Raw genomic sequence first — 15,421 nt, 5'->3', positions numbered from 1 at the left:
AACATATGTGCAACAGAGGGCTCTGGGTGAGCCTGGTGCCGACTCACCTGGGCTGACACAAGAGTGCCCTGCCTGCTGCCTTGACTCCCAGAGGAACCTCTCCTGCACCGACCAGCAGTGTGCCCCCTGCGGCCACAGATGGTGCATGGACCGGCCCCTCCTCCAATCGCCCTAAGTGCAGCACCTCCCAGATCCATGGGCGTAGGAGCTGTGGTGCTGGGGGATGAAATCGACAGACCCTGATCTGGACGTCCGCGTGTAGCCAGCAGGTTATCCAACCGGATGGACATGTCCACCAGCTGGTCAAAGGTGAGAGTAGTGTCCCTGCAGGCCAACTCTTGTCGGACGTCCTCGCTCAAACTACAACGGTAGTGATCGATCAGGGCCCTGTCGTTCCATCCAGCGCTGGTGGCCAGGGTCCAAATGTCCAGAGAGAACTCCTGTGCGCTCCTCGTCCCCTGCCTAAGTTGGACGAGCCGTTCACCCGCCGCTCTACCCTTAGGCGGGTGGTCGAAATCTGCCCGGAAGCGGGTGAAATCTTCGAATTGATTTCCTCCTTCCTCCCATAAGGCGTTGGCCCACTCCAGGGCTTTCCCTGAGAGACAGGAGACGAGGACGGACACACTCTCATGGCCCCAAGGAGCCGGGTGGACGGTTGCTAGGTAGAGCTCCAGCTGGAGTAGGAACCCCTGACATCCCGCAGCAGTCCCATCATCAGTCCCATCAGCTGAATCCCACTGGGACCGGGTGAAGGAGGGGTGAAGTAGTGGTGTCCTTGTTGGTGATGGTGGAGGCACTGGAGGAACTCCTCTTCTCTCCCCGCGGTCCAGATTCTGCAGGACGCGATACATGGTGACGCCGAGATGTTGTAACATGGCCGCATGCTGCTGGACGCGCTCCTCGACCCCTAATCCGGAGTTGTCTGCTCCTGCTGACCCCATATGGTTTGGGTGCGTGATTCTGTCACAAGGTGAGTGTAGCTGGTGCATGAAGTCAGGCGCAGGAGAGAAAAATGAGTGAGCAACGTACTTTAATCAAAAACTAAAGGCACAAGGTAAACAAATACACTTGACCAAAATATCAACGGTAAATATAACGCACGGGTGAACACAGCCATCATAAACCGAACTGAACATAGAAATATTCACGCACAACAAACAGTGGGGAAACAGAGGGTTAAATACATGAACATGTAATTGGATAATGAAAACCAGTTGTGTAGAAAATAAAGACAAAACCAATGGAAAATGAAAGATGGATCAGCGATGGCGAGAAGACCGGTGAAGTCGACCGCCGAACGCCGCCCGTACAAGGAGAGGGACCGACCTCGGCGGAAGTCGTGACAGTTTCCCTGGCGATGGCCAGAAGACCAGTGACGTCGACCGCCGAACGCCGCCCGTACAAGGAGAGGGACTGACCTCGGCGGAAGTCGAAACGGCTGTTTCCCTGGCTCAGGATGGCTGTTTCCCTGGCTCAGGATGGCTGTTTCCCTGGCTCAGGATGGGTGTTTCCCTTGTTTCCCTGGCTCAGGATGGCTGTGTCCCTGGCTCAGGATGGCTGTTTCCCTGGTTCAGGATGGCTGTTTCCCTGGTTCAGGATGGCTGTTTCCCTGGCTCAGGATGGCTGTTTCCCTGGTTAGGGTTGGCTGTTTCCCTGGCTCAGGATGGCTGTTTCCCATCCTGGTTATACTGTCGGCACTCTGCACTTAGCTGAATATACAATATAGCGGGTGCCTTTTGTGAATATGCTTTCACTATTCCAGTTATTTTGAATGAAGAATGGACTAATGAAATTGAAAAGAGGAAAGGTAGTTGCTTTAGACTTTTAGACTAATGAGATGCATCCCTTATGTCAAGATTATTCAGTCATTTATGTTACAGGACGGTGGACGATGGCCCCTTGTTTTACAAGTGGGCTCTGATAGAGATTGACTCTCTGGTCACTGTGGGTAGTTCTGAAGGGACACAGTTGACTTCTCAGATTCTCTGCTTTAGCCACTGCAAGCTCTACTTCATGTTAAATGTCTTAGCGGTGAGTTTCATTGGGGAAAATAAAATGTGTATGGATATGAATGGTGTGTGTGGGAGACAATTTAGAGCACCTATTAATTCTAGATTTGTCTGTTTCCAACGCAGGGAGAGAGAGAGCTGGAGTGAAAGGCAGGGACAGAGAGAGCTGGAGTGAAAGGCAGGGACAGAGAGAGCTGGAGTGAACGGCAGGGACAGAGAGAGCTGGAGTGAAAGGCAGGGACAGAGAGAGCTGGAGCGAACGGCAGGGACAGAGAGAGCTGGAGTGAACGGCAGGGACAGAGAGAGCTGGAGCGAACGGCAGGGACAGAGAGAGCTGGAGCGAACGGCAGGGACAGAGAGAGCTGGAGTGAAAGGCAGGGACAGAGAGAGCTGGAGTGAACGGCAGGGACAGAGAGAGCTGGAGTGAACGGCAGGGACAGAGAGAGCTGGAGCGAACGGCAGGGACAGAGAGAGCTGGAGCGAACGGCAGGGACAGAGAGAGCTGGAGCGAACGGCAGGGACAGAGAGAGCTGGAGTGAAAGGCAGGGACAGAGAGAGCTGGAGTGAAAGGCAGGGACAGAGAGAGCTGGAGCGAAAGGGAAACTGGTGAGTAGCCTATTATGTGTGTGGTTGTTTGTGAGAGAAGCATTGTGGGTATGTGTGTGTGAGCTCACAAACGTGTGTGCCTGATTTCAAAGAACAAAGGAAGCTAAATGAAACCTAAGCCTTGAGGAGCAAAGCTGACAAAACACACCAGGCCCAGGTGGTTAATGGGCCAGAGGAAGGGCCTGTTGACCAGCCAGAAGCACCATAGAGGACCCCATTCTGGGGCCTGCAACCCAATTGGCACCCTATTCCCTATATAGAGCACTACTTTTGATCAGGGCCCGTAGGGCACACACAAATCTGCCCTCCCTCGCCCTCTCCCCTCCTCTCCCCTGCAGACCTGGCCCATCTGCTAGATATTACACCCCATCACAAGATCTTGAGTTTGTCCAACACGTGTTATGGATGGGTGATCCTGAGATTATACACAAGGCCCACGGTGTAACTCAATTACTTATTTTTCATTCTTTTATTTCTCTGCTCTGCTGAAGAACATTCCCCCACTACCCATCTAACCAGTGATACTGTCTCGTCCATAATATCACGAGTAGACGTATGAAGTCAGAAGTCTGCCCATAATCGCACTTTCCTTACCCAATATGTACATGAATTAAGGATGTGGTTAGTAGAGCTGTGTGGAGGGCCAGCAAGTCTTCATAAAAAAAACACTTTGTAATACCATTTCGGTTCATTTCAGCTCAAATTGGTTCACACTAGTTCACAATGTCAAGCCAATTCTCCCATGTCAAGCCCCTATCACACAATGCAGGCTCCCTCAACAACAGAAACGAAACATGAATACATACTTCTTTTATGATTCTTTTGTGTGTTATTTTGCAAACCAAGTGCAAAATCCATGTAAAAAATGTGCTGACCAATACAGGAAGTCATTCATGACAGATGTTTGCCTGACTCGTCTGTTCCATTGTGTTTCTCTGGTTAACCAGACTGTTTGGTCTTTAGCGGCGTCCAACAAAGTTATGTTCATATGGCATCACATTTGAGTTATTCTAGAATTACTCTGCAATATCCCAAAATTGCAATCCCACAGCTAAATAAACATATATACAGCAGAAAGGTCTCCTTCAGATCCGTGAGTCCATTACAACATGGCTGTATAAAACAGCCATAGAAGAACTGCCTTCAGGCATCTACTGGATTAATGTTGGGTGACTCTCGTTGTTTCTTGTAAAAACACATTGACAATGTGTCACGCCCGGACCTGAGTATTCTTTGTTTTCTTTATATATTTTGGTTAGGTCAGGGTGTGACGAGGGTGGTATGTGTGTTTCTGTCTCATCTAGGGTGATGTCTAGGTGTGTGTGTCTAGTCTAGGCATATTGTAAGTCTATGGTGGCCTGGATTGGTTCCCAATCAGAGGCAGCTGTTTATCGTTGTCTCTGATTGGGGAACCTATTTAGGTTGCCATTTTCCAGTTTGGGTTCGTGGGTTATTGTCTATGTTATGTTGCATGTTAGCACAGTGGTTAGTTAGTTAGTTAGTTAGTTAGTTAGTTAGTTAGTTAGTTAGTTAGTTAGTTAGTTAGTTAGTTAGTTAGTTAGTTAGTTAGTTAGTTAGTTAGTTAGTTAGTTAGTTAGTTAGTTAGTTAGTTAGTTAGTTAGTTAGTTAGTTAGTTAGTTAGTTAGTTCGTTAGTTAGTTAGTTAGTTAACTTCGTGTTTTTTCGTCTTTCATTAAAATCATGCATTCACACCACGCTGCGCTTTGGTCTACACAATACGACGATCGTGACACAATGACGTGGATTTAGAGACCACAACCATCTTGTTACTGGTGTAATCCTTGTGTAATACAATGTCAGGAGCCAGACCTGTGTTGATGGAGTTGGAGGTTGAGGGTCGGAGGCTGTGGTGTGGGTGGTGGTGCTTGTGAGGAAGCTGGAGAGTGGTTGGATGGGCTGGGACAGACAGACACACAGATCATCCCTGGTAATTTACTGAGGCTAATCGCAGTAGATTCTCTTTGACAAGCGAGATTACACACACAGATTGGGGCTGGACAATGGGGATTTGGCTGCCATGCAATGTCTCCACTGTGGAGGGAGGACAAAGGGTTGTATCAGACAAGGGGATTGAGTGAGGGGTGGTATGTGCGTGTGTGTGCGTGCGTGTGTGTGTGTGTGTGTGTGTGTGTGTGCGTCAAGGTTATTATAGTTTTGTGATTTTCTATTCGTTTTTATTTCTATTAGTTTGAAATTCAGTTTAGTTTCAGTTCGTTTTCAGATTTGCTGTTAAGGTGGGATAAGGGGATCTCTGACAGTGCAGGACAAGCCAGAGACTTTTTCTAGGGTCCATCAGCAACACTCAAGACGATGGTACTGCTGGGAGTTTATCATTATGCCTTAAAGGTATGTCCTTCTCCTAGATGGCTAGGTTTGTCATTGTGAATAGGCTACTTCAGACTTGACACTTTTCTGCTGGAATAAGCATGGCAGTTTGTCTTTAATCCTTTACTGTACCTGCATGTTGTCTGAAAATAACACACATTTTTGAGAGGAGATATTTTCTTTCTGGAGATCAGACCTATTTTCAGAGTTGTCTTCAGTCCTCTTAATGAATGCCATGTCAGAAGTGACCACACAACGAAGGAGGCTGAGAGAGAGAAAGAGAGACAGCGAGAGAGAGAAAGAGAGAGGGAGAAAGACAGTGAGAGAGAGGTAGATGCAGGGAGAGAGACAGCGAGAGAGAGAGAGATGCAGGGAGAGGAGAGAGAGAGAGAGATGCAGGGAGAGGAGAGAGAGAGATGCAGGAAGAGAATAGAGAGAGAGATGCAGGGAGAAGAGAGAGAGAGATATACAGGGAGAGAGAGAGAGAGAGGGAGATACAGGGAGAGGAGAGAGAGAGAGAGGGAGAGGTGAGAAAATGAGGGAGAGGAAAGAGAGAGAGAGGGAGGGAGAGAAGAGAGAGAGGGAGGGAGATGGAGATGGAGGGAGAGAAGAGAGAGAGGGAGGGAGATGGAGATGCAGGGAGAGGAGAGAGGAGAGAGAGAGGGAGATGCAGGGAGAAAGGAGAGAGAGAGGGAGATGCAGGGAGAGGAGAGAGAGCGAGAGAGAGTGAGATGCAGGGAGAGAGAGAGAGGGAGAGAGGGAGATGCAGGGAGAGGAGAGAGAGAGAGGGAGAGGAAAGAGAGAGAGAGAGGGAGGGAGGGAGAGAAGAGAGAGAGAGGGAGGGAGATGGAGATGCAGGGAGAGGAGAGAGGAGAGAGAGAGGGAGATGCAGGGAGAGAGGAGAGAGAGGGAGATGCAGGGAGAGGAGAGAGAGCGAGAGAGAGGGAGATGCAGGGAGAGGAGAGAGAGAGAGATGCAGGGAGAGGAGAGAGAGAGAGATGCAGGGAGAGGAGAGAGAGAGGGAGATGCAGGGAGAGGAGAGAGAGAGATGTTGGGAGACGAGAGAGAGAGATGCAGGGAGAGGAGAGAGAGAGAGATGCAGGGAGAGGAGAGAGAGAGATGCAGGGAGAGGAGAGAGAGAGGGAGATGCAGGGAGAGGAGAGAGAGAGGGAGATGCAGGGAGAGGAGAGAGAGAGGGAGATGCAGGGAGAGGAGAGAGAGAAGGAGATGCAGGGAGAGGAGAGAGAGAGGGAGATGCAGGGAGAGGAGAGAGAGAAGGAGAGGAGAGAGAGAGATGCAGGGAGAGGAGAGAGAGAGGGAGATGCAGGGAGAGGAGAGAGAGAGAGAGATGCAGGGAGAGGAGAGAGAGGGAGATGCAGGGAGAGGAGAGAGAGAGAGATGCAGGGAGAGGAGAGAGAGAGATATGCAGGGAGAGGAGAGAGAGAGAGATGCAGGGAGAGGAGAGAGAGGGAGATGCAGGGAGAGGAGAGAGAGAGAGATGCAGGGAGAGGAGAGAGAGCGAGAGATGAGAGGAATTAGGTCTTAATCCATCAACCCCATGGAAAGCTCATAACTCAATGAAACCAGCCATAGTGGTTTCTATCATATAGATGACTTTCACAGAGACAAAATGATCACATGCCAAATGAAGCATATATAGTGGTCATACATGTGTGAATATTCTATATTGAATGAGGGGAAGGCTCCAGAGGGCTTGCCTTGGTGGTCTAATTAATGCTACATTACATTTACAGACCTCATATAATAAGACCCAGTTATGATTCTGAGGTTGTCAGACGCAGACCTCCTCACAAAGCCAACATCCCCCTGGCCAACTCATATTGAATGGTTTTTAGTCCTTTTTTAAAGCCACAGTCGGTGAGGTGTCCATTCATTTCAATTAATTAAATAAAATACCCCAATTGATTTGGAAGAATATGGCTTGTAAATACCTTAATGAGGTATTTACACAACCTATTATTCCTTTGTTTATGTTTTGGTTGGTGGCCCACGCTTTCATGGTATGTATAGAAATTACTTGGATAAACGATGTGCAATCAACCTGAATCGCCATGCAGCAGAGCAGAATTAAGAGGTATGATCAGACGCTACAGGGAGCAGTTCTTCGATGGTGAGGGGCCAGAGAGGGAGGAACATTTCTTCCTAATCACATAACCTAATAGAATTACTGTACTTCTTGATTGGAGCACAAGTGTTAGGCAGACCAATAGAGAACGGGCTGGGATGGCCACCATGTTGACTGATAATTCTGCAACACTGTGATAATGGTGGCATAGGGCCGGATGTGTTTTATCCCTCATTTCATTAACTGATGGATTCTGTGTCTAGAGTGAGTCTCAGGGTTCTATATTTCATTCATCCACTATTCATTTGTTTTCTCCTCCTTTCTTCTCCTCTCATCCCTCTCTTTCATATCGACTGACTGTGGGCCGTACGAGACGTTTGATGCCATAGCTTTTTGTTGTGCCAAAATATCTCTTCGTTTCCATGCAACATCTTGAACAAGTCTGTGAGAACTGAACTGCCGGCTTGGTGTTTTCCTCTCCATGCTTTAGAGGCAGTTTTCCCCGCCCGGGACCACCAAAGATGAAAAAGTCCCTCAAATCAATTACAATCTCTCACCCAGTCTCAATGAATATCCCTGTACTCATCAGCAATGACTTTCTCTCACTGTCTGACATCCACTAATGGAAAGTACCAAAGAGACTTAACATGTGGTGTGTGTGTGTGTGTGTGTGTGTGTGTGTGTGTGTGTGTGTGTGTGTGTGTGTGTGTGTGTGTGTGTGTGTGTGTGTGTGTGTGTGCGTGTGTGCGTGCGTGTGTGCGTGTGTGTAGCTGTGTGTGTGTGTGTGCGTGTGTGTGTGTGTGTGTGTGCGTGTGTGTGTGTGTGTGTGTAGTTCAACACATGAAACCATCCACACATCTCTTCAGTCCTGTCTAGCATCATCACATTGACGAAGGGAACAAATTAACTTTACAAAATGACTAAATGTAATGTGACTGAACATAACCTCTGGTTGAATACAGGTCAGAACCTCTCACGGTAATTTGGAGCATTCACATTTTTAGGATAACTCAATAGTCAGTGAAACTTCTGGGACTGGGACGGCCCATATGAGCCCCATAAGGAAGTTCTCAGCTCAAACATAGATCCATCACATCTAATACTTTCCTTCTGACAGTGCAGAGAAAAAGATGGGAGTCTAGAAAAACACAAAGCTAGTAGAAGGTCACAAGAAATGGAAGATGTAGAGGAGGTGGAGGGTCACGACTGTGGTGCCTTGAATTAACAGCTGAAGTTTCTTTTGAAAGCCCAGTGCATATAAAAGCCTGCCATCAACACGTATAATCTCTTAGCTGAGCCCATTGAAAGCTGGGTCTTGGGGGTTAATTCACCCATCGCGCCGCATTTGAATCAACTCTAGACTCACATTGAGATGAAAGGCCATGGAGTCCCAGGACCGAGGGCTGCAGCTCTGGGGCCCGCTGAGCCTGGACGACTGGGGCGGATTATTGCATGTTCGTTTGGTCGGACCTCCATCGGGACAGGGAAACTGAAAAGAAAAACAATAATTAGAGATAATTGCTTGTGTCCAAACACGAGTGTTGAAGCCCTCCTCTCCCTCCCTTCATCCCCCCTCCTCCCTCCATCCCCCTTCTTCTCCCTTCTTCTCTTTTGGTAATATGTGAGGTGGAATGAAAAGGACACCCCCCTGTTTGGACAGCTGGGCAGGCGAACATAATTCATGACAGCTGAACTGGAATGTCTTTAACCACGAAGGAAGAGTAAAGAAAAAGAGAGCAAGAAAGAGAGAGAGGGTGAGGGTGAGGGAGGGAAGAAGAGAAGCTCAAGAGAAAAAGAGAGAGGTAAGGAAGTGAGAAAGAGAGAGAGGGTGAGGGAGGGAAGAAGAGAAGCTCAAGAGAAAAAGAGAGAGGTAAGGAAGTGAGAAAGAGAGAGAGGGTGAGGGTGAGGGAGGGAAGAAGAGAAGCTCAAGAGAAAAAGAGAGAGGTAAGGAAGTGAGAAAGAGAGAGAGGGTGAGGGTGAGGGAGGGAAGAAGAGAAGCTCAAGAGAAAAAGAGAGAGGTAAGGAAGTGAGAAAGAGAGAGAGGGTGAGGGTGAGGGAGGGAAGAAGAGAAGCTCAAGAGAAAAAGAGAGAGGTAAGGAAGTGAGAAAGAGAGAGAGGGTGAGGGTGAGGGAGGGAAGAAGAGAAGCTCAAGAGAAAAAGAGAGAGGTAAGGAAGTGAGAAAGAGAGAGAGGATGAGGGAGGGAAGAAGAGAAGCTCAAGAGAAAAAGAGAGAGGTAAGGAAGTGAGAAAGAGAGAGAGGGTGAGGGAGGGAAGAAGAGAAGCTCAAGAGAAAAAGAGAGAGGTAAGGAAGTGAGAAAGAGAGAGAGGGTGAGGGTGAGGGAGGGAAGAAGAGAAGCTCAAGAGAAAAAGAGAGAAGTAAGGAAGTAAGAAAGAGAGAGAGGGTGAGGGAGGGAAGAAGAGAAGCTCAAGAGAAAAAGAGAGAGGTAAGGAAGTGAGAAAGAGAGAGAGTGTGAGGGTGAGGGAGGGAAGAAGAGAAGCTCAAGAGAAAAAGAGAGAGGTAAGGAAGTGAGAAAGAGAGAGAGGGTGAGGGAGGGAAGAAGAGAAGCTCAAGAGAAAAAGAGAGAGGTAAGGAAGTGAGAAAGAGAGAGAGGGTGAGGGTGAGGGAGGGAAGAAGAGAAGCTCAAGAGAAAAAGAGAGAGGTAAGGAAGTGAGAAAGAGAGAGAGGGTGAGGGAGGGAAGAAGAGAAGCTCAAGAGAAAAAGATAGAGGTAAGGAAGTGAGAAAGAGAGAGAGGGTGAGGGTGAGGGAGGGAAGAAGAGAAGCTCAAGAGAAAAAGAGAGAGGGTGAGGGTGAGGGAGGGAAGAAGAGAAGCTCAAGAGAAAAAGAGAGAAGTAAGGAAGTGAGAAAGAGAGAGAGGGTGAGGGAGGGAAGAAAAGAAGCTCAAGAGAAAAAGAGAGAGGTAAGAAAGTGAGAAAAAGAGAGAGGTAAGGAAGTGAGAAAAAGAGAGAGGTAAGGAAGTGAGAAAGAAATTATACGGAGAGCGTTTTACAAAGGGGAGAGATTTCAGCAGAGAGAAGCAGTTCCCCACTGCTTCTCTCTGCTGAAATCTCTGTGGTGGAGGGGAGGTTGAGGAGGGGAGAGATTTTAGCAGAGAGAAGTAGTGGGGAGGTTGAGGAGGGGAGAGATTTCAGCAGAGAGAAGCAGTGGGGAGGTTGAGGAGGGGAGAGATTTCAGCAGAGAGAAGTAGTGGGGAGGTTGAGGAGGGGAGAGATTTCAGCAGAGAGAAGTAGTGGGGAGGTGGAGGGGAGGTAGAGGAGGGGAGAGATTTCAGCAGAGAGAAGCAGTGGGGAGGTTGAGGAGGGGAGAGATTTCAGCAGAGAGAAGTAGTGGGGAGGTGGAGGGGAGGTAGAGGAGGGGAGAGATTTCAGCAGAGAGAAGTAGTGGGGAGGTGGAGGGGAGGTAGAGGAGGGGAGAGATTTCAGCAGAGAGAAGTAGTGGGGAGGTGGAGGGGAGGTAGAGGAGGGGAGAGATTTCAGCAGAGAGAAGTAGTGGGGAGGTGGAGGGGAGGTAGAGGAGGGGAAAGATTTCAGCAGAGAGAAGTAGTGGGGAGGTGGAGGGGAGGTAGAGGAGGGGAGGTAGAGGAGGGGAGAGATTTCAGCAGAGAGAAGCAGTGGGGAGGTTGAGGAGGGGAGAGATTTCAGCAGAGAGAAGTAGTGGGGAGGTGGAGGGGAGGTAGAGGAGGGGAGAGATTTCAGCAGAGAGAAGTAGTGGGGAGGTGGAGGGGAGGTAGAGGAGGGGAGAGATTTCAGCAGAGAGAAGTAGTGGGGAGGTGGAGGGGAGGTAGAGGAGGGGAGAGATTTCAGCAGAGAGAAGTAGTGGGGAGGTGGAGGGGAGGTAGAGGAGGGGAGAGATTTCAGCAGAGAGAAGTAGTGGGGAGGTGGAGGGGAGGTAGAGGAGGGGAGAGATTTCAGCAGAGAGAAGCAGTGGGGAGGTGGAGGGGAGGTAGAGGAGGGGAGGTAGAGGAGGGGAGAGATTTCAGCAGAGAGAAGTAGTGGGGAGGTGGAGGGGAGGTAGAGGAGGGGAGGTAGAGGAGGGGAGAGATTTCAGCAGAGAGAAGTAGTGGGGAGGTGGAGGGGAGGTTGAGGAGGGGAGAGATTTCAGCAGAGAGAAGCAGTGGGGAGGTGGAGGGGAGGTAGAGGAGGGGAGGTTGAGGAGGGGAGAGATTTCAGCAGAGAGAAGTAGTGGGGAGGTGGAGGGGAGGTAGAGGAGGGGAGAGATTTCAGCAGAGAGAAGCAGTGGGGAGGTGGAGGGGAGGTTGAGGAGGGGAGAGATTTCAGCAGAGAGAAGCAGTGGGGAGGTGGAGGGAGGTTGAGGAGGGGAGGTTGAGGAGGGGAGAGATTTCAGCAGAGAGAAGCAGTTGGGAGGTGGAGGGGAGGTTGAGGAGGGGAGGTTGAGGAGGGGAGAGATTTCAGCAGAGAGAAGCAGTGGGGAGGTGGAGGGAGGTTGAGGAGGGGAGGTTGAGGAGGGGAGAGATTTCAGCAGAGAGAAGTAGTGGGGAGGTTGAGGGGAGAGATTTCAGCAGAGAGAAGTAGTGGGGAGGTTGAGGAGGGGAGAGATTTCAGCAGAGAGAAGTAGTGGGGAGGTGGAGGGGAGGTTGAGGAGGGGGAAGGTTGGATACGCATCATAAACTAGCAGGAGAGTGGGGATTTGAAACCATCCGCAAAAACGGAATGATAGAGAGCTGCTGAACATGGTGTCATGCCAGGGTTGACGCATTGGGTTAATTTGCTGCTCCTTGGCGGTGACCCTTCAGCTCCTGGGGGTCGGTGGGTCAAACTGAACTCAGAATGAGGCAGCCAAAATCATGTCGCTCTGGGGAGGCAGGTTAGGGGTCACTGCTGAGAGTTCCAGTATATAGGCCAAAACAAGGACCATATGTGAACAGATACACATTTGAAACAAAAATAACTCCGGATTTTCCGCCCCTCCCCGCGGCCCTCCACCCCCCACATGTCGACCCACCACTGATATTCTGCTCTAATTCAATAAAGTCATAAATACCTCTAGAACGGTAAATTGACATAATATTGGCAGCATGCCCTAGCAAATTGACAATGACAGAAATTTTCCCAGAGGGAAAATATTAATGCAAACACAGGATTACTTTTCCAAAATAAGCCTGCTCCCAAAATCTCCCATGTTTACTTTTCTCCTCAATCCCAATTTCTGTGAGCGTGAAAAGTAATACTTACTGTTGTATTTACCTACAGGGAGGGGAGGAAACGGCATGGGGACTGATGACTGATGCTGTTGGACGTCGCAAGGCTAGAAAAGTAGGACTCTCTCAAAGCTTTTAAACTACTGTGAAACCTAATTGTCACTACATCCCAATAGTGATTTCATGATCTGTTAACTGATTATTCCAGTTTTCACAAGTCTAATAAAGTATCTCTAAATGGTCTTTTAAAAACAGTTTCTTGAGTACATCGTTTTTTTTAAAGATAGTGTTACTGATTGCCTTATGCCCATTGATTTGACTAAGCAGTGTTCATGATTAAAGGTCTAAGAGTGACTCTTTAAGGTCTAAGAGGGCATACAGGTGTTAGGATGTCACCTCAACTTACATCCCAATTATCCCATCAGTGATTAGTGTGCAGGTGGCCTAAGATAGCTACACACAACCAGCTATAAAAGTTTTATGTTCTATGTGTTCCACACTCATCTCATTGATTCAGTCTGGCTTTAAGTTAAATTCATTTGGAATGTGACTTAAAAGTGCAGTTCATGAAAGGGTCATAATTTGATGGTTGGGAGTTTGAGACCAGTCTTACACCATGCTGTTTGGACCATGCTGTGTGTGTGTGTGTGTGTGTGTGCGTGCGTGCGAGAGAGAGAGAGAGAGAGAGAGACAGAGAGAGAGAGACAGAGAGAGAGAGAGAGAGAGACAGAGAGAGAGAGAGAGAGAGAGGGGGGGGGTGAGGGAGGGGAGGTAGAGGAGGGGAGGTAGAGGAGGGGGGCTAGAGAATGGGAGGTAGAGGAGGGGAGGTAGAGGAGGGGGGCTAGAGAATGGGAGGTAGAGGAGGGGAAGTAGAGGAGGGGAGGTAGAGGAGGGGGGCTAGAGAATGGGAGGTAGAGGAGGGGAGGTAGAGGAGGGGAGGTAGAGGAGGGGGGCTAGAGAATGGGAGGTAGAGGAGGGGAGGTAGAGGAGGGGAGGTAGAGGAGGGGGGCTAGAGAATGGGAGGTAGAGGAGGGGAAGTAGAGGAGGGGAGGTAGAGGAGGGGAGAGATTTCAGCAGTGGGGAGGTGGAGTGGAGGGGAGGTAGAGGAGGGGAGGTAGAGGAGGGGATGGGGAGACATTTCAGCAGAGAGAAGCAGTGGGGAGGTAGAGGAGGGGAAGTAGAGGAGGGGAAGTAGAGGAGGGGAAGTAGAGGAGGGGAGGTAGAGGAGGGGATGGGGAGAGATTTCAGCAGAGAGAAGCAGTGGGGAGGTGGAGGGGAGGTAGAGAATGGGAGGTAGAGGAGGGGAGGTAGAGGAGGGGAGGTAGAGGAGGGGAGGTAGAGGAGGGGAAGTAGAGGAGGGGAAGTAGAGGAGGGGAGGTAGAGGAGGGGATGGGGAGAGATTTCAGCAGAGAGAAGCAGTGGGGAGGTGGTGGGGAGAACTTCAAAACTCGTGTTTGGACACAAGAACGCCAAGGTAACCTGTCTAAATGACTAACGCCCTTAGCACTTACATTTGTAGCCATGAAATGCTTTGAAAAGCTGGTCATAGCTCACATCAACACCATCATCCCAGACACTCTGGGCCAACTCCAATTCACATACTGTCCAAACAGATCCACAAATGAAACAATCTCTATTGCACTCCACACAGACCTTTCCCACCTGGACAAAAGGAACACCTACATGAGTATGCTGTTCAATGACTACAGTTCAGCGTTCAACACCGTAGTTCCCTCCAAGCTCATCACTAAGCTAAGGACCGTGGAACAGAACACCTCCCTCTGCAACTGGATCCTGGACTTCCTGACAGGACGCCCCGAGGTGGTGAGGGTAGGCAACAACACATCCACCACGCTGACCCTCAACACGGGGGCCCCTCAGGGGTGCATTCTTAGTCCCCTCCTGTACTCCCTGTTCACACACGACTGCATGGCCGCGCACGACTCCAAAACCACCATTAAGTTTACCGACGACACAACAGTGGTAGGTCTGATCACCGATTATGATGAGACGGCCTATAGGGAGGAGGTCAGTGACCTGGCAGTGTGGTGCCAGGACAAAAACCTCTCCATCAACGTCAGCAAGCCAAGCACGCCCCCATTCACATCAACGGGGCTGTAGTGGAGCGGATCGAGAGCTTCAAGTTCCTCGGTGTCCACATCACTAAGGATCTATCACGGTCCACACACACCAACACAGTCATGAAGAGAGCACGACAACACTTCGTACCCCTGCACATTGACTCTGTACTGGTACCCCGTGTATATAGTCAAGTTTTCATTGCTCATTGTATATATATTTTTTAAAATTATTATTACGTTTTATTTTTCGATTATTTCTCCTTCTTCTCTCTCTGCATTGTTGAGAAAGCCCGTAAGTAGGCATTTCACTATTAGTCTACACCTGTTGTTTACAAAGCATGTGATAAATACAATTTGATTTGAGCGAGAGAGAGAGAGATTTTAATCATCTGAATTCTCAGTCAGATATATTCTGATGAGACCATAGTCCTGCCAGAAGATTTACATCCCCATTGAGAAACTCACTAATACCCTACAACTAGCCCCCTCTATACCTTACAGCAGGGATCATCAACTAGATTCAGCTGCAAGGCTATTTTTTCTTGAGCGGATTGTGGAGGGGCCATAACATAATTACAAATCGTAGATATAATGTTTTTGAAACCTTGCTTACCTTTGTATACGATCACGTCTCTTTATATGTGTGAGAATACTTGGGTCACAGATTTCTTAAATTAAAATCACTTGGAGCTGATTTCTTGGTGTTTTTATCGTCTTTTAGTTCCAATAATAAATAAATAAATACTTTTTTTTTTTTCAATCTCAGAAAGCATGGGGGGCCAAATAAACCACCTGCGGGCCTTCAGTGGGGATCCCTGCCTTACAGCCACACAGATCAATCAAGTTAGTTCAGCCTATTGTATGCACTTTTGATACATGATCATTTTGGGTAATTCTTGCACTGGGAAAATCTGTCATATATGGCATAGAGTATGTAAAACATACTGCATGAACAGACATCTCATCAAACGTAGCTACTTTTCCATTTCATTTCATCTACAGTGCATCTGGCATTGATCTAACCAGAGAAAAGGGTAATACACTTACTGAAATAACAGTAATGCCAAATAAAATCCCACAAAAATACATAGGTACAACAACATAATAATGTACATA

At 48.6% G+C, this 15,421-nt stretch overlaps 1 protein-coding gene across 1 annotated transcript in view; it reads right to left on the bottom strand.

Annotated features, from left to right (window-relative positions):
- Positions 1 to 723: 723 nt before the first annotated feature.
- The window catches only part of tmem174 (transmembrane protein 174), a 29,672-nt gene continuing 14,974 nt past the window's right edge, over positions 724 to 15,421 (bottom strand). Inside the window, exon 3 of the mRNA XM_036976541.1 lies at positions 724 to 833. Within this exon, the coding sequence (XP_036832436.1) occupies positions 724 to 833 (110 nt within the window). The remainder of the gene's footprint in view (positions 834 to 15,421) is intronic.

This window comes from Oncorhynchus mykiss, chromosome 5, assembly GCF_013265735.2.
Source record: "Oncorhynchus mykiss isolate Arlee chromosome 5, USDA_OmykA_1.1, whole genome shotgun sequence".
Classification (NCBI taxonomy): Eukaryota; Metazoa; Chordata; class Actinopteri; order Salmoniformes; family Salmonidae; genus Oncorhynchus; species Oncorhynchus mykiss.
This window is presented reverse-complemented; position numbering and strand designations above follow the sequence as displayed.